General features: G+C 42.1%; 1 protein-coding gene across 5 annotated transcripts in view; it reads right to left on the bottom strand.

Moving 5' to 3' along the window:
• Nucleotides 1-18,922, bottom strand: part of LOC134353826 (lysosomal acid phosphatase-like) — an 82,135-nt gene that overhangs the window by 19,332 nt on the left and 43,881 nt on the right. For 4 of the 5 annotated variants that reach the window (XM_063062268.1, XM_063062267.1, XM_063062265.1 and 1 more), the window contains one exon: nucleotides 13,284-13,390. The exons of the other annotated variant lie outside the window; for it this stretch is intronic. In XM_063062268.1, coding sequence (XP_062918338.1) covers nucleotides 13,284-13,390 — 107 coding nt within the window. The remainder of the gene's footprint in view (nucleotides 1-13,283; nucleotides 13,391-18,922) is intronic. 5 annotated transcript variants of the gene reach the window in all.

Here is an 18,922-nt window from a genome sequence, read left to right as displayed (position 1 = left end):
TCTTCTTGGGCTACTTATATTACCGAAGTATTGGTCGCGTTCTCTTTCCCATTACCTCTTGTTTATTCTGCTCCCTTTCCGGGTTCATGGGTCGAACCTATTGTCAATCCTCCTTTATTTGAGGGTTGACTTTAGGGATTATGGAGTCTATTATTAATTTTGCCTCTTGGAATACTAATGGTCTTAATCATCCAATAAAAAGGAAAAAAGTCTTTAAAGTATTCCGGAGACTTAAAGCACATATTCTATTTTTACAAGAGACCCATGTGTGTGGGGGGGGGGGGGGGGAGAGACAGACTACGTTTTTTTTAAGTTCTGGAAGGATTCACACTTCCACTCGAATTCCAACGCTAAAATTCGAGGAGTTTCTATTTTTATAGATCCATCAATCACTTTTGTACAACACGGTATTATTTCTGATCCGAATGGTAGATTTCTATTGGTTAGTGGTTTACTTTTTAATAAAAAGGTAGTTTTGGTTAACGTTTATGCCCCTAACACGGACTGTCCGAAATTTTACAAATCATTATTTAATTTGTTCCTGAATTTGAATGAGTTTTCACTAATCTGGGGCGGGGACCTTAATACTTGTTTATCTCCACTATTGGACCGTTCGGCTCCTTTACGGACCCTACCCAATAAATCTGCACCTTGATTAATTCATTTCTCTCAGATTCCGGATCGACGGACGTCTGGCGTTTTTTGCATCCTCTGGAAAAAGATTTTTCTTTTTTTTCCCACATGTTCATCATTCCTATTCAAGAATTGATTATTTTTTTATTGACTCTCGTCTTATTTCTTCAGTGGTTAAATGTGAATATGACTCTATATCCATTTCGGAACATGCTCCACTTAAGCTTTCTATTAAAATATCGGCCAATACACAAAATAATAGACAATGGCATTTTAATTCGCCGCTGCTTCAAGACTCGGATTTTGTTAACTTTATGAATGAACAGATTGATCTCTTTTTTACAATCAACTGTACAGAGGATATATCCATGAACACCCTTTGGGATACTTTTAAAGCTTATATTCATGGTCAGATCATCTCGTATTCTGCTGCTTTGAGGAAGAGGTTGAAGGTGGAGGAGCTGGCTATTGTGGACAAGATTAAGGAAATTGATAAGAAATATGCTACAGCTCCCTCTGAGGAGTTGTATAAACAAAGAACTGAACTTCAAATGGAACACAGTTTATTACTTTCGTCCTCTATTGCAAATCAATTAATGAAAACAAGAAGCGAATTTTATATACATAGTGACAAAGTTGGTAAACTGTTGGCTAATCAGTTGAAGTCTAATTATACCAAATTTCAAATTAATCAGATTTATAATCAAAAAGATCAACTGATATTTGATCAAGCTGAGATTAATCAATCCTTTTTTGACTTTTATTCCTCCTTATATCAATCAGAGTCTCCACCAGACTCTAAACATATGCATGACTTTTTAGATAACCTAGATTTCCCAAAGATTTCACATGATATATCTTCTATGTTAGATTCTTCCTTTACCACTGATGAGATTAAGAATGTTATTTTTTCTATGAACCCGGGGAAAGCTCCTGGTCCTGATGGGTTTACAGCGGAATTTTATAAATTTTTTGCATCCTCATTAATCCCTTGGTTATTCAGGGTTCTGGAGGCCTCATTAAAACTTGGTAAATTTCCTGAATCCTTTTATAGAGCATCGATCTCTTTAATATTAAAGAAAGATAAAGATCCTGCTCAATGTGCATCTTATAAACCAATATCCTTATTAAATGTTGACTCTAAAATTTTTTTCTAAATTATTAGCCAACAGATTAGAAAAAGCACTTCCTTATATTATTTCGGAAGATCAAATGGGTTTTATTAAAGGTCGTTACTCTTTTTATAATATTCGTACACTGTTAAACATTGTCTATACCCCGTCACAAAATGATCCTGAATGCGTCATTTCCTTAGACGCTGAAAAAGCTTTTGACAGAGTCGAATGGTCTTACTTATTTAAGGTGCTTGAAATGTTTAATTTCAGCCCAAAATTTATATCCTGGATCAAATTGTTATATCATTCTCCTATGGCCTCAGTTCGTACTAACTCTTTAAATTCACCTTTTCTTCCTCTTTTTCGAGGTACTAGACAAGGTTGTCCTCTTAGTCCTTTATTATTTGATATTGCATTAGAACCTCTTGCAATTGCTATTCGAGAATCTCCAAATATTATTGGCATAATTCGTGGTTCAAAGTCTCATAAAGTATCACTTTATGCTGATGACTTACTTTTATATATTTCTAATCCTCAAAAATCTATTCCTGCTGCTTTAGATTTATTAGCACAATTTAGTCTTTTTTCAGGTTATAAGTTAAATCTCAGTAAGAGTGAACTTTTCCCAATTAATAAGCAAGTTCCCTTATATCAGAACCTCCCGTTTAAATTGGTTAATAACCACTTTTCATATCTTGGGATTAAAATTACCTGTAAACCTGTATTTAAGATTAATTTCCTACCTTTAATTGATCACATTACTCAACTTTTATGTAAATGGTCTCCACTTTATTTAACTTTGATTGGTCGTATAATGCTGTTAAGATGTTTATTCTGCCAAAATTTTTATATGTATTTCAGGCACTACCGATTTTTGTTCCAAAATCCTTTTTTGACAAAGTTGACTCTAAAATGTCTTCTTTTATTTGGCAAAATAAAAACCTGAGATTGGGTAGAATACATCTACAGAAAACTAAGAGAGATGGAGGCTTGGCATTATCTAACTTTAGATTTTATTATTGGGCAATTAATATTCGACACATGAAATTTTGGTTACTTGACCAAGATACACTATCCATTCCTAAATGGGTAGCATTGGAATTACAATCTGCTCAAGGTTATGCACTTGGCTCCATTTTAGGTTCTTCTCTTCCTTTCGATTTGAAACGCCACAAACAGGTTTGTACCCGATAGTTAAATATACCTTACGTATTTGGTTTCAATTCCGAAAATTTTTCAATCTTAATCAATTTGGGCTTGCGATTCCTATTTTAGGTAACATATTCTTTCCCTCCTCTTCCACGGACCGTGCCTTTCAAATTTGGAAGACTAATGGTATATCACGGTTTTTGGATTTATTTTTAGATGGCTCCCTTATGTCTTTTGAACAATTATCTAACAAATATAACTTACCAAGAATACATTTTTTTTTTAGAAATCTCCAAGTTAGAAATTTCCTAAGTACTATACTCTTCCTTTCTGACATTACCTCCTACATATATTTTAGATACTATAATTAACCTTAACCCATGTCAGAAAGGTGTAACGGCTATTATTTATAATACTATTATGAAACTTAGGAAACCTCCATTCGATAAGATTAGGTCAGATTGGGAAAAGGAATTGGGCTTTATTATTTCAGTGAATGACTGGGCGCATATTTTACAACTAGTCAATACTTCCTCTATCTGTTCCAAACATTCCCTAATTCAATTTAAAGTTGTTCATAGAGCACATATGTCTAAAGATAAATTAGCTCATTTTTATTCTCATATTAACCCTCTTTGTGACAGATGTCATGGGGAGATAGCCTCTTTAACTCATATGTTTTGTCCTGTCCTACTTTGGAAACTTTTTGGAAAGACATTTTTAATATTATTTCAAAGGTATTGAATATAGATATTTCTCCCCATCCTATTACCACTATCTTTGGATTACCTAAAATTTCCAGTAATCTTTCCCCTTTAGCCCGTAGAATGATTGCATTTCTTACTTTAATGGCGAAAAGATGTATTTTACAACATTGGAAGGAGATTAATGCCCCAACTATGTTCTTTTGGTTTTCTCAGACGATACTATGTTTAAATTTGGAGAAAATTAGAAGTAATCTTTATGATACTTCAGTTAAATTTGAACAGACTTGGAGACCTTTTATTCAACATTTTCATTTAATGTAATTTTTTTTTCTCTTTGCCCATATTTACATTCCCTTCTTGCTTTTTTAACTGTTTTTAATGGAGGTCGGGTTTGAGGATGTGATTGTTTTAAGTTGTTTAAGTCTACTTGTTACTTAGTTAGCCCATTGCTTTGCTTTGCTTTTTAGATTAGTTGCACGGTGGGTTTTTTTTTGGGTTTTTTCTTCTCTTTACTGATATGTATGGAAAATTAGTATACTATTATATTACCTTGTTATTTTATATCTAAACTGCACTGTTTGTACTAACTTTTTTTGTGTATTAATATCTCTTGCAAATTTATATTGCAACAGTGTATTAGTGTCTACATGGTTTACTTTTTGTGTACTAATTTAATAAAAAGATTTAAAAAGAAAAAGACAGTAATAGAAAAACAGTATTAAATATTAAGTAGCAGAAAATAAGTTGCAGCAGCACCAGAATATTACAGTAATGCACAAAGTGCCGTTAGTGCAAGTATTTGAGTCCTTGGGTGTGCTCACAGTTTCAGTCATTGTTCTGTGGGAGTGGTGTGATGGAGGCCACAGCTCTGGGATAGAAGCTGTTCCTCGGTCTATTTGTTCTGGCTTTTAGTGTCCTGAACCTTTTGCTGGACGGCAGCGGGTCAAACAGGGTGTGGCTGGGGTGTGTGGTGTCTCTGGTTATGCTGATTGCTTTCCTCCTGAGTCTGCTGGAATAGATGGTGTCCAGTCCTGGGAGCTCCATCCTGACCATTCGCTGGGCCGCCTTCACCACGCGATGCAGGTCTTTGTCGCTCAGCGGCTGTGCAGCTGGCATACCACACTGTGGCGCTGTTGGTCAGGGTGGTTTCAATTGTGCTTCTGTAGAAGTTAAGCAACAGCTTTTGTGGGAGTTTGGCCTGTTTCAGCTTTCTGAGGAAGTAGAGTCTTTGTTGTGCCCTTTTTTTTTTTACAAGCAGCAAGGTGTTGGTGGTCCATGTCAGCTGTTTTGACAACATAACTCCAAGGAACTTTAGGTTTTTCACACTTTCCACTATGTCTTTATGTATATGGAGGTGGGAGGGGGCGGTGTACTCTGTCCTTTGATCTCCTGAAGTCAATGATCATCCCTTTTGTTTTAGACCAGGTCGTTGTCCTTACACCACTCCGTCAGATGATCCACCTCAAGCCTGTAGGCTGTTTCATCCTCCTCTGAGATCAGGCCAACCTCTGTGGTATCGTCCACAAATTTAATTATGGAGTTGGAGGTGTAGATGGGGATGCAGTCATATGTGAAGAGTGTGTAGAGCATAGGGCTCAGCACACAGCCCTGCAGGGTGCCTATTTTTAAGATGAGGCTGGTGGAGGTGTGCTTACCAATTCTGACTTGCTGTGGTCGGTCTGTGAGAAAGTCCATGACCCATGAGCACAGGGAGGAACCAAGGCCAAGAGTGTTCAGTTTGCTGACCAGTTTAGGAGGGATGACTGTGTTAAATGCAGAACTGAAGTCCACAAATAACATCCTCACATAAGTGTTCAGAGCAATATAGAAGTGAGTCAGAGCAATATGGAGGGCTGTTGTGATTGCATCCTCTGTGGAGCGGATTGTCCGGTAGGCAAACTGGTGTTTGTCCAGATCAGGTGGGATTATAGCCTGTGTGAGACTTGTATAACTTGTGTGAGAGCACAAGTCTCTCAAAGCACTTCATGGCTATGGGTGTCAGCTCTATAGGGCGATAGTCATTTAGGCACTTCACAGCTGAGATGATGGTGGAGCACAGTACTCCAAGTAGGGTCTGACCAGGGTCAGCTGTAACATTACTTCTCGGCTCTTAAACTCAGTCGCACGGTTGATGAAGGCCAATGCACCATATGCCTTCTTAACCACACAGTCAACCTACGCAGCAGCTTTGAGTGTCCTATGGACTTGGACCCCAAGATCCCTCTGATCCTCCACACTGCTAAAAGTCTTACCATTAATACTATATTCTGCCATCATATTTGACCTACTAAAATGAATCACTTCACACTTAGAACATAGAATAGTACAGCACATTTCAGGCCCTTCGGCCCACAATGTTGTGCTGACCCTCAAACCTTGCCTCCCATATAACCCCCCACCTTAAATTCCTCCATATACCTGTCTAGTAGTCTCTTAAACTTCACGAGTGTATCTGCCTCCACCACTGACTCAGGCAGTGCATTCCACGCACCAACCACTCTCTGAGTGAAAAACCTTCCTCTAATATCCCCTTTGAACTTCCCACCCCTTACCTTAAAGCCATGTCCTCTTGTATTGAGCAGTGGTGCCCTCGGGAAGAGGCGCTGGCTATCCGCTCTATCTATTCCTCTTAATATCTTGTATACCTCTATCATGTCAGCTCTCACCCTCCTTCTCTCCAAAGAGTAAAGCCCTAGCTTCCTTAATCTCTGATCATAATGCATACTCTCTAAACCAGGCAGCATCCTGGTAAATCTCCTCTGTACCCTTTCCAATGCTTCCACATCCTTCCTATAGTGAGGTGACCAGAACTGGCCACAGTACTCCAAGTGTGGCCTAACCAGAGTCAAGTGTGGCCTAACCAGAGTCTTATAGAGCTGCATCATCACATCGCGACTCTTAAACTCAATCCCTCGACTTATGAAAGCTAACACCGCATGAGCTTTCTTAACTACCCTATCCACCTGTGAGGCAACTTTCAGGGATCTGTGGACATGTACCCCCAGATCCATCAGCTCCTCCACACTACCAAGTATCCTGCCATTTACTTTGTACTCTGCCTTGGAGTTTATCCTTCCAAAGTGTATAACCTCACACTTCTCCGGGTTGAACTCCATCTGCCACTTCTCAGCCCACTTCTGCATCCTATCAATGTCTCTCTGCAATTTTCGACATCCTCTACACTATCTACAACACCACGAACCTTTGTGTCGTCTGCAAACTTGCCAACCCCCCCATCTACCCCCACATCCAGGTCGTTAATAAAAATCACAAAAAGTAAAGGTCCCAGAACAGATCCTTGTGGGACACTACTAGTCACAATCCTCCAATCTGAATGTACTCCCTCGACCATGACCCTCTGCCTTCTGCAGGCAAGCCGATTCTGAATCCACTTGGCCAAACTTCCCTGGATCCCATGTCTTCTGACTTATCTGGGTTGAACTCCATCTGCCACTTTTCAGCCCAATTTTGCATCCTATCAATGTCCCGCTGTAACCTCTGACAGCCCTCCACACTATCCACAACACCTCTAACCTTTGTGTAGTCAGCAAATTTACTAACCCATCCCTCCGCCTCCTCATCCAGACTATTCATAAAAATCACAAAGAGAAGGGGTCCCAGAACAGATCCCTGATGCAAACCACTGGTCACCAACCTCCATGCAGAATAATGACCCGTCTACAACCACTCTTTGCCTTCTGTGAGCAAGCCAATTCTGGATCCATAAAGCAAGGTCCCCTTGGATCCCATGCCTCCTTACTTTCTCAATAAGCCTTGCATGGGGTACCTTATCAAATGTCTTGCTGAAATCCATATACACTACATCGGCTGCTCTACCTTCATCAATGTGTTTAGTCACATCCTCAAAAAATTCAATCAGGCTCGTAAGGCACAACCTGCCTTTCACAAAGCCATACTGACGATTGCTAATCATATTATGCCTCCCCAGATGTTCATAAATCCTGACTCTCAGGATCTTTTCCATCAACTTACCAACCACTGAAGTAAGACTGACTGGTCTATAATTTCCTGGGCTATCTCTACTCCTTTTCTTGAATAAGGGAACAACATCTGCAACCCTCCACTCCTCCGGAACCTCTCCTGTCCCCATTGATGATACAAAGATCATTGCCAGAGGCTCAGCGATCTCCTCCCTCGCCTCCCACAGTAGCCTGGGGTACATTTCATCCAGTCCCGGAGACTTTTCCAACTTGATGCTTTCCAAAAGCTTCAGCACATCATCTTTCTTAATGTCTACATGCTCAAGCTTTTCAATCCACTGAGTCATCCCTACAATCACCAAGATCTTTTTCCATAGTGAATACTGAAGCAAAGTATTCATTAGGTATCTCTATCTCCCCCACTTTTCCACTGTCACGCTTGATTGGTCCTATTCTCTCATGTCTTATAGAAACATAGAAAATAGGCGCAGGAGTAGGCCATTCGGCCCTTCGAGCCTGCACCGCCATTCAGTATGATCATGGCTGATCATCCAACTCAGAACCCTGCACCAGCCTTCCCTCCATACCCCCTGATCCCTTTAGCCACAAGGGCCACATCTAACTCCCTCTTAACTATAGCCAATGAACTGGCCTCAACTGTTTCCTGTGGCAGAGAATTCCACAGATTCACCACTCTCTGTGTGAAGAAGTTTTTCCTAATCTCGGTCCTAAAAGGCTTCCCCTTTATCCTCAAACTGTGACCCCTCGTTCTGGACTTCTCCAACATCGGGAACAATCTTCCTGCATCTAGCCTGTCCAATCCCTTTAGGATTTTATACGTTTCAATCAGATCCCCCCTCAATCTTCTAAATTCCAACGAGTATAAGCCTAGTTCATCTAGTCTTTCATCATATGAAAGTCCTGCCATCCCAGGAATCAATCTGGTGAACCTTCTTTGTACTCCCTCTATGGCAAGGATGTCTTTCCTCAGATTAGGGGACCAAAACTGCACACAATACTCCAGGTGTGGTCTCACCAAGGCCTTGTACAACTGCAGTAGTACCTCCCTGCTCCTGTACTCGAATCCTCTTGCTATAAATGCCAGCATACCATTCGCCTTTTTCACCGCCTGCTGTACCTGCATGCCCACTTTCAATGACTGGTGTATAATGACACCCAGGTCTCATTGCACCTCCCCTTTTCCTAATCGGCCACCGTTCAGGTAACTTCACATTTATCCACATTAAATTGCATCTGCCATGAATTTGCCCACTCACCTAACCTATCAAAGTCACCCTGCATCCTCCTCACAGCTAACAATGCTGCCCAGCTTCGTGTCATCCGCAAACTTGGAGATGCTGCATTTAATTCCCTCATCCAAGTCATTAATATATATTGTAAACAACTGGGGTCCCAGCACTGAGCCTTGCGGTACCCCACTAGTCACTGCCTGCCATTCTGAAAAGGTCCCGTTTATTCCCACTCTTTGCTTCCTGTCTGCCAACCAATTCTCTATCCACATCCATACCTTAACCCCAATACCATGTGCTTTAAGTTTGCACACTAATCTCCTTGGTGGGACCTTGTCAAAAAGTCTTTTGAAAATCCAAATATACCACATCCACTGGTTCTCCCCTATCCACTCTACTAGTTACATCCTCAAAAAATTCTATGGGATTCGTCAGACATGATTTTCCTTTCACAAATCCATGCTGACTTTGTCCGATGATATCACCGCTTTCCAAATGTGCTGTTATCACATCTTTGATAACTGACTCTAGCAGTTTCCCCACCACCGATGTCAGGCTAACCGGTCTATAATTCCCTGGTTTCTCTCTCCCTCCTTTTTTAAAAAGTGGGATTACATTAGCCACCCTCCAATCCTCAGGAACTAGTCCAGAATCTAAAGAGTTTTGAAAAATTATCACTAATGCATCCGCTATTTCTTGGGCTACTTCCTTAAGCACTCTGGGATGCAGACCATCTGGACCTGGGGATTTATCCACCTTTAATCCCTTCAATTTACCTAACACCACTTCCCTACTAACATGTATTTCCCTCAGTTCCTCCATCTCACTGGACCCTCTGTCCCCTACTATTTCCGGAAGATTATTTATGTCCTCCTTAGTGATGACAGAACCAAAGTAAGTATTCAATTGGTCTGCCATGTCCTTGCTCCCCATAATCAATTCACCTGTTTCTGTCTGTAGGGGACCTACATTTGTCTTAACCAATCTTTTTCTTTTCACATATCCATAAAAGCTTTTACAGTCAGTTTTTATGTTCCCTGACAGTTTTCTCTCATAATCTTTTTTCCCCTTCCTAATTAAGCCCTTTGTCCTCCTCTGCTGGACTCTGAATTTCTCCCAGTCCTCAGGTGAGCCACTTTTTCTGGCTAATTTGTATGCTTCTTCTTTGGAATTGATGCTATCTCTAATTTCCCTTGTCAGCCACGGGTGCACTACCTTCCTTGATTTATTCTTTTGCCAAACTGGAATGAACAGTCCTCTTGCTCTTCACATACTTGTAGAATGCCTTGGGGTTTTCCTTAATCCTGCTCGCCAAGGCCTTCTCATGGCTCCTTCCGGCTCTCCTAATTTCATTCTTAAACTCCTTCCTGCTAGCCTTATAATCTTCTAGATCTCTATCATTACCATTTTTTTGAACCTTTCGTAAGCTTTTCTTTTCTTCTTGACTAGATTTTCAACAGCCTTTGTACACCACAGTTCCTGTACCCTACCATCCTTTCCCTGTCTACGCAGAACACCATGCAAATATCCCTAAACATTTGCCCCATTTCTGCTGTACATTTCCCCGAGAACACCTGTTTCCAATTTATGCTGCCAGGCTGCCGGCGACAGTGGTGGAGGCAAATACGACAGGGTCTTTTAAGAGACTCCTGGATAGGTACATGGAGCTTAGAAAAATAGAGGGCTATGGGTAACACTAGGTAATTTCTAAGGTAAGTACATGTTCAGCACAGCTTTGAGGGCCGAAGGGCCTGTATTGTCATGTAGGTTTTCTATGTTTCTAAGTTCCTGCTTGATAGCTTCATATTTCCCCTTACTCCAATTAAACGCTTTCCTAACTTGTCTGTTCCTATTCCTCTCCAATGCTATGGTAAAGGAGATAGAAGTGCGATCACTATCTCCAAAATGCTCTCCCACCGAGAGACCAATACCTGACCAAGTACCAGATCAAGTACAGCCTCTCCTCTTGTAGGCTTATCTACATATTGTGTCAGGAAACCTTCCTGAACACACCTAACAAACTCTACCCCATCTAAACCCCTCGCTCTAGGGAAGATACCAATCAATATTTGGTAAATTAAAATCTACCACCACAACAACCCTGTTATTAATACACCTTTCCAGAATCTGTCTCCCTATCTGCTCCTCGATGTCCCTGTTACTACTAGGTGGTCTATAAAAAACACCCAGAAGAGTTATTGACCCCCTTCTTATTCCTACCTTCCACCCACAGAGACTCTGTAGACAATCCCTCCCTCTCTTTCTGCAGCCGTGACACTATCTCTGATCAACAGTGCCACACCCCCACCTCTTTTGTCTCCCTCCCTGTCCTTCCTGAAACATCTAAAGCCTGGCACTTGAAGTAGCCATTCCTGCCCCTGAGCCATCCAAGTCTCTGTAATGGCCACAACATCATAGCTCCAAGTACCGATCCATGCTCTAAGCTCACCTGCTTTGTTCACGATACTCCTTGCATTAAAATAGACATCTCAAACCATCAGTCTGAGCGTGTCCCTTTTCTATCACCTGCCTATCCTCCCTCTTGCACTGTCTATAAGCTTTCTCTATTTGTGAGCCCCTTACTCCGTCTCTACAGTTTGGTTCCCACCCCCCAGCAATTCTGGTTTAAACTCTCCCCAATAGCCTTAGTAAACTTCCCTGCCAGGATATTGGTCCCTCTTTGGATTCAAGTGCAATCTGTCCTTTTTGTACATGGCACACCTGTCCCAAAAGTGGTCCCAATGATCCAGAAATCTGAATCCCTGCCCCCTGCTTCAACCCCTCAGTCACATATTTATCCTCCACCTCATTCTATTCGTTTTTCAAAAAATTTTATTTTTATTTGGATAAGGTATTCACAAGTAATACACAAACTTTTTTTTACATATATAACCTTTTCCAGTTTTTATATGTAAATCTATATTAATTTGTACATTCACAAGTGCACATTGAGATAATATAGAAAATAATTAGGTACTTAAATAGATGTTTACGTGCAATTGTAATTCCACTCTATTAAACTAAATAATGATAATAGTTGTTATAAAAATTAATAATAATAGTTCTCATTGTATTCCTATACTCACTGTTGCGTGACACAGGCAGTAATCCCAAGATTACTACCTTTGGGGTCCTGCTTCTCATCTTTCTTCCTAACTCCCTGTAGTCTGTTTTCAGGACCTCCACCCTTTTCCTACCTATGTCATTGGTACCAATATGTATTACGACCCCTGGCTGTTCACCTTCCTACTTCAGGATGTCGTGGACGCGATCAGAAACATCCCAGACCCTGACAGGCAAACTATCATCCGTGTTTCTCTCCTGCGTCCACAGATTCACCTGTCTGACCCCCTAACTATAGAGTCACCTGTCACTGCTGCCATCCTCTTCCTTTCCCTACCCTTCTGAGCCACAGAGCCAGGCTCTGTGCCAGAGGCGCGACCACTGTTGCTTCCCCCAGGTAGGCCATCCCCCCCCCCCCAACAGTACTCAAACAGGAGTACTTATTGTTAAGGGGGACAGCCACAGGGGTACTCTTGCCTTTCCCCTGACTCTTATCCACCTATCTGTGTCTCGAGGCCCTGGTGTGACTACCTGCCTCTTTCTCATGAATTCCTTGTTCCAGTTGGGATATATCTGTGCTGAGTGTTGAGGATCTGTTGCGGTTCATCTCCTGACCTATCTCTAAACTTATTTTCTTAGTCCACCACAAGCAACACCATCGTACTATTACAAGTGCCCTTATTCAGGTTGGCTTTCGTCCCGTGGTTTTCATCCTTAAAATGCATCTACACATTGTTACCATCGGGAAGGAGGTACAGAAGCCTGAAGGTACACAATCAGTGATTCAGGAACAGCTTCTTCCCCTCTGCCATACATGTTCTAAATGGACACTGAAAATATGAACACCACCTCACTGCTATTTTATTTGTTATTTTGCAGTCATTATTTTAACTTAACTATTTAATAGACATTCAGTTAATTTTTCCTTCTATATTTATCATGTATTTCATTGTAAAGTTAATAAATTTCATGACATCCGCTGGTGATGTTAAACCTGATTCTGATCTACAATGCTCTGTAGATTAAAACCCACAGCCCTGGTGAGCTGGCAGCTCCGGACCTGTGTCAGAATAACTGAATGAAGCTCGCTAATCTCCACCAATGTCTCATCAAAGTAGCTCCAGAGGTAGGGAGCACAGAGGGAGAAAGAAAACTTGATAGATGAGGAAAGAGACAGACAGACAGAAACAATCACAGAACAGAAGCACTGTCCTTTAGAACACAGAAGTCTATGATGATCTCACAGAAATCACGAGTGAGATTTCAGAAATGATCAGATGACAGGCAAGCATTTGGACTGGATAAATAGCAGAGGTAGCAGCAAACAGTGTAGCCTTTCACCAGTAATATTCCCTGGGTGGAAGAGATGCTTCTGTGAAGAGGAGGCAGCAGGATGCATGTTATGGACAGAGCCCCAGCACCTACCTGTCATCTTCTTCATACAGCTCAAACATAAAACAGGAGGCATACGGGGGAATAATATAGTTGTACACATTCAGTGCCATTTGCAGAGCGATGAGTGTCACATCATGCTGTGGAAAAATTATTTTAATTTTACATGGTTAGAAGCTGTACTCTAAATTCTCTTCCACCAGATCAGACTTTGTCACATACATCAGGGTGCAATGCAATTCTTTGCTCACGGAGTAAACAGTATAATAAATACAACAGTAAACAGAGTGATGGGCACAAAAACACAGGGTGCAAAGATTGTACTGCAGCAAAGTGACAATAACAGAATAACCACGAAAGATAGAATTACAAGTTCAAGAAGGTGGCAGTACAACCGGGAAGGGGATATGAAAGAGAAAATCGGTTCATAAGTTGGAAGAGCACTGTTCTTGAGTCTTGCTGTCTGGATTTTCAAGCCCCTATGTCTTTTCCCGGTAAATAGAAGAGGGAAAAGGAAGAGGCCAGGATGGCAGGCATCCTTAATTACATGATTCAAGTTTATCATCTGACTGTACAAATATACAATCGAACTAAACAACATTCCTCTGGACCACAGTGTACCCAGAAAACGTATCATACAGTGAATATAAAACAAAATATTACCACAAATAACTTAATAGAATATAATTCAAAGTTTATGTAGTGCACAGCACAGGCAGACAGTAAACAAACAGCTCGCTGTCCTAGTGACGAGATCTCGGTGGTTGCAGGGTATTCATTAGTCTCACAGCCTGAGTGAAAAAGCTGTTACCCAGTCTGACAGTCCTAGCCCTGATGCCCCTGTACCTCCTCCCTGATGGTAGTGGGTCAAAGAGATTGTGAGATAGATGGTAGGGATCCTCAACAATACTTTGAGCCGTTCATATACAAAACCTGTGGCAAATGTCACAAATGGGCAAATGGGGGTGTGGGGGGAGAGTTCGGTGATCCTCTCAGTGGGTTTTTTAAAACTATCCTCTGTAGGTTTTTACGATTGATGCCATGCAGTTTCTGTACTAGAAAATAACGCAGCCAGACAGGACACTTTGGTGCTCCTGAGGGATATTAGAATGGGAGTGAGGAGCCTTGCATGCTTCGACTGCCTCAGAAAAAGTGCAGACGCTGCTGTGCCTTCTTGACTAATGAGGTTTGTGGGTGCAAGTTAAATGGTCCGTTATGTGCACTCTAAGGAGCTTTGTGCTCTCACACTCTGCATAGCAGAGCCATTGACATGCAAATGGAGAGTGGTCGACTTGCACCTTAATATCATACCATAACCTCCTGCTCAAGGAGTCACACTCCATTAGCTAGGTGTCTGATGCTAGACAGTGGATGGGTGCATCTTATTCTCATATTATCCTCTCAACAGAGGGAGAAGAACATCCTGCCCCAAACAGTCCATCAGTCCCTTTTTTGTAATATACCCTTTTCAGTTCCATTAACTGAGGATTCCTACTTCCTCTACCAATTGGCCCAGAGATCCACGACCATACATCTGTTAAGCCAAACTTTACAAGGATACTTCCATTTTCCTTAGGAATGGAAAAAAGGACAGCATCAAAACTGGCAGAAAGATAATTGTTATCAGTTTCATATTTTGACAGGTGATAAAAGAAGGCCACATGGAAACACCCAAGTTCAGACCACTGGCACCTCCTAGATCTTCGTGATCCAGGATGTGCTGGCAAAATCAGTATCCACTGCCCACTCCTAATTGTCCCTTGGAAGTGATGATGAGTCACCTTCTTGAATACTGCAGTCCTTCTAGTGAAGACGCTCCTACAGTGTTGATTTTGAGAGATCCGATATTTAGAGTCAGTAGTAATTGATGAAAAGACAATATATTTCCAAATTAAGTGTGCAATTTGAAGGGGGGGCCTAAAAGTAGTGACAGTAGTGTGCACATTTCACCCACCGCCCTCCACAGTGATAGATGCCACATACTTGGAAAGGTGTGCCTGGAGTGCATTTTCTAAATAGTATACAGTGCAACCACAGTGATTGAGGGAATGAATCCTTAGTGGGCAGGGTCCCTTGTCCATTCATCCCTCCCCACTAATTTCCCTCCAGGCACTTATCACTGCAAGTGGCCAAAGTGCTACACCTGCCCATACACCTCCTCTCTCACTTCCATTCAAGGCTCCAGGCAGAACTTCCAGGTGAGGGAATCTGTCTCCTGTGTCCGGTGCTCCTGATGTGGCCTTCCCTACATTGGTGAGACCCATTGAAAATTGGGGACAGTTTTGTCGAGCATCATCCACAAGTGGGACTTCCCAGTGCCCAAACATTTTAATTCCGGTTCCCATTCCGACATGTCGGTCCATGGCCTCTTCTTGTGCCAAGATGAGATTACCCTTAGGATGGAGGAGCAATAGCCTGTACTCCATCTGGGTAGCCTCCAACCTGATGACATGAATATTGATTTTTCCTTCTGGTAAAAAAATTTCTGTCCTCTCCACCCCCTACCACACTCTGACCTTTACCTCCTCTCACCTGCCTATTACTTCCTTTTCTCCTATGGTCCACTCTCGGCTCCTATCAGATTCATTCTTCTCCAGCCCTGGACCTTTTCCACCCAGCTGGTTTCACCTATCACCTTCCATTTAGCCTCCTACCCCTCCCCCAACCTTTTCATTCTGGCATCTTCCCCCTTCCTTCTTAGTCCTGATGAAGGGTCTTGGCCTGTAACATCGTATATCTATTCATTTCCATAGATGCTGCCTGACCTGCTGCTTTATAGCCCCGTCAATGACAGCTTCTGCCACTTTGCTGATGATCACGGTTAGTCAGCCATGGAGATCCCAGAGACAGCAGATGCTGGAATCTGGCGCAACAATCAACCTACTGGAGGAACTCTGTGGATCAAGCATTTGTTGGAGAAAAAAAAACTGTCTATACTTGGAACCGTGCATCAGGACTGAGGGTGAAGAGACAAGATGCCAGTAACAGGAGAAGGGATGTATTGAGCAATCAATCACCTCAGACTCCTTTTTATACTGGATATCACTCCTCTCTGCCCTCAGTCCTGATGCAACACAAAAAGTCGACAATTTCTTTCCCTCCACAGATTCTGATCAATCTGTTAGGTGCCTCCAGCAAACTGATTGCTGTTCCAGTTCTTAGCTGTATTGGATTTGTCCAGCTCTAGGAGAACAGGGCATACCTGGACAATCATCCACATTGTTAGTAGATGCCAATATATATTATACTATACTTAAACAGCTTATTTAGAGGAACAGCTGGTTCTGGTATACTGGTCTTCAGTACTAAGATGAGATGTTGTCTGGTTCCATGGAGTTAACACTGGGCCCCATATCTAAGATAGGATGTACTGGCATTGGAGAGGGCCCAGAGAACATTTATGAGAATGATTCTGGGAATTACAGACTTAACATATGAGGAGCATTTGATGGCTCTGGGCCTGTACTTACTGGAGTTTAAAAGAATGGTGGGGGTTGGGGGAAGATGAGAGGAATATAATTGAAACCTACTGAATATTGAAAGACCTTGGCAGAATGGACCAGAAGAGGACGTTTCCAGTAGTGGGAGAGTCTAATACCCGAGGGCACAGCCTCAGAATAGGATAATTAAAACGCAAACAACAGGAATTCTGCAGATGCTGGAAATTCAAGCAACACACACCAAAGTTGCTGGTGAACGCAGCAGGCCAGGCAGCATCTATAGGAAGAGGCGCAGTCGACGTTTCAGGCCGAGACCCTTCACCAGGACGAAGGGTCTCGGCCTGAAACGTCGACTGCGCCTCTTCCTATAGATGCTGCCTGGCCTGCTGCGTTCACCAGCAACTTTGATGTGTGTTGCTCAGAATAGGATGTCCCTTTAGAACAGAGATGAGGAGAAATTTTTTTAGCCAGAGGATGGTGAAACTGGTATTCATTGCTACAAATGGCTATGGAGGCCGAGTCATTGGATATATTTAAAGCAGAGGTTGATAAATCAGGGCGTCAAAGATTATGGGAAGAAGGTGAGAATATGGGATTGAGGGGGAAAATAAATCAGCTATGATCAACTAGCAGAGCAGATTTAATGCCTGAATGGTCTAATTCTGCTCCCATGTCTTATGGTCTTTACTGAATCCGGTTCTCTCAGCTATTTCCTCAAAAAATATGATCCAGCTGATTGGCCGGAGACTGCTTGCAAGATGATGAGCATCCCAAGAGGAAGCCAAGGTGCATACACACTTGGTACTTCCGGGTGAACATGGTCATTAATTTTTCAGCTCTTCGGTATATTCATGTGTGGGCCCTGCTATCACTGAAAATGTGCCACTCTTGAAGCCTTCCTTCTGTTGGGTATCTAAATTATTCATAATTCCTGTCTAGATGCGGCAAGACTGCAGAGCTTTGATCCAATCTATTGGTTGTGAGTTTTCTTAGCCCCTGCTGCACACTGTTTAGTACAAACTTAGTCTTGCGTTGTAGGTGTGTTTAACCGGCATCTCATCATTCCTCTCCATACATACTGTCTGACCTGCTGAGCTGCTCTGTTGCTCTTGGATTTCCAGCATCTGCAGAATCGCCTTTATCATCATTTTCAGGTACGGCTGGTGCTGATCTTTTTGAAAGTGCTATTGAACAAGCGTTGTTCCACTGCACTAAAACACAATGTGCTGAAGGAACTCAGCATCTGTTGGGTCAAAAGAACACCCGATAGTTCAGGCCGAAACTCTGCATCAGGACTGGCCAATGTCCACTGTATCATCCTCTTCCTCTAGTCCCTCTTGCTGGTATGTTAGGATATACAGGAGATCGAGATGGAGAAGTGCAACATGATATGATTTTGTAATTACAACTGCACAAGTCTGTGGGGCAACCCTCCCAATTTAGACACCAATTACCAAATGTCTGTGAGGACATAGGATCTACTGGGGTGGGATGAATTGTCCAAGTCTGCATTTGGTGGTTTGTTGGCTTTTAATGTGTGTACTTGAATGAAGTGGTAGTGATGCACTGAACTCGAGGTTTGCCTACCCTGAAACTTAAATCTTCCCTTCGACAGGAGTTCAGTGAGACCCTCCCTCACAGCTCCCCCTCTGTGATCTCTGACTCTCCTCATTTCACCAATCACCTGCCAGCTTGCACTCATTTCCCTCCCCCCACCTTCTTATTCTGGCTTCTGCCCCCAGTCCTGATGAAGGGTCTTGGCCCAAAATATCGACTGTTTATTCTTTTCTATGGATGCTGCCTGACCTGCTGAATATTTCCACCCTTTTGTGTGTGTTGCTCTGGATTACGAGCCTGACAAATTTAAATGGCTGTGGCACTACAGTATCCACTGCTAAGAGTCAGGACCTGATGGACACTTACATCAGAGTAGCAAATATTACTGTCACATACTGGACTAATCATCAGTTTGTATGGTCTATTAGAAAGGGTTCCAATACAACACACACAGCAAACAACATCCAAATGAAATAACATTACTGTTCCAAAATCTGAAGAAACATAAGGGACTACAACAAAGTTTGGCCAAAGAACTTGCAAATGATAATAATGTCCCTGAAAACAGACATCCACAAGGAATGCACTGAGCCCTTAAGCTCCATTTAACACCAACTGCATTGGTCGGAAGATAAAAATGGCTGGTCTATGAAATTAACTGAGCAAAAGACAATT

Source organism: Mobula hypostoma, chromosome 11 (genome assembly GCF_963921235.1).
Source record: "Mobula hypostoma chromosome 11, sMobHyp1.1, whole genome shotgun sequence".
NCBI classification, from domain to species: domain Eukaryota; kingdom Metazoa; phylum Chordata; class Chondrichthyes; order Myliobatiformes; family Myliobatidae; genus Mobula; species Mobula hypostoma.
This window is presented reverse-complemented; position numbering and strand designations above follow the sequence as displayed.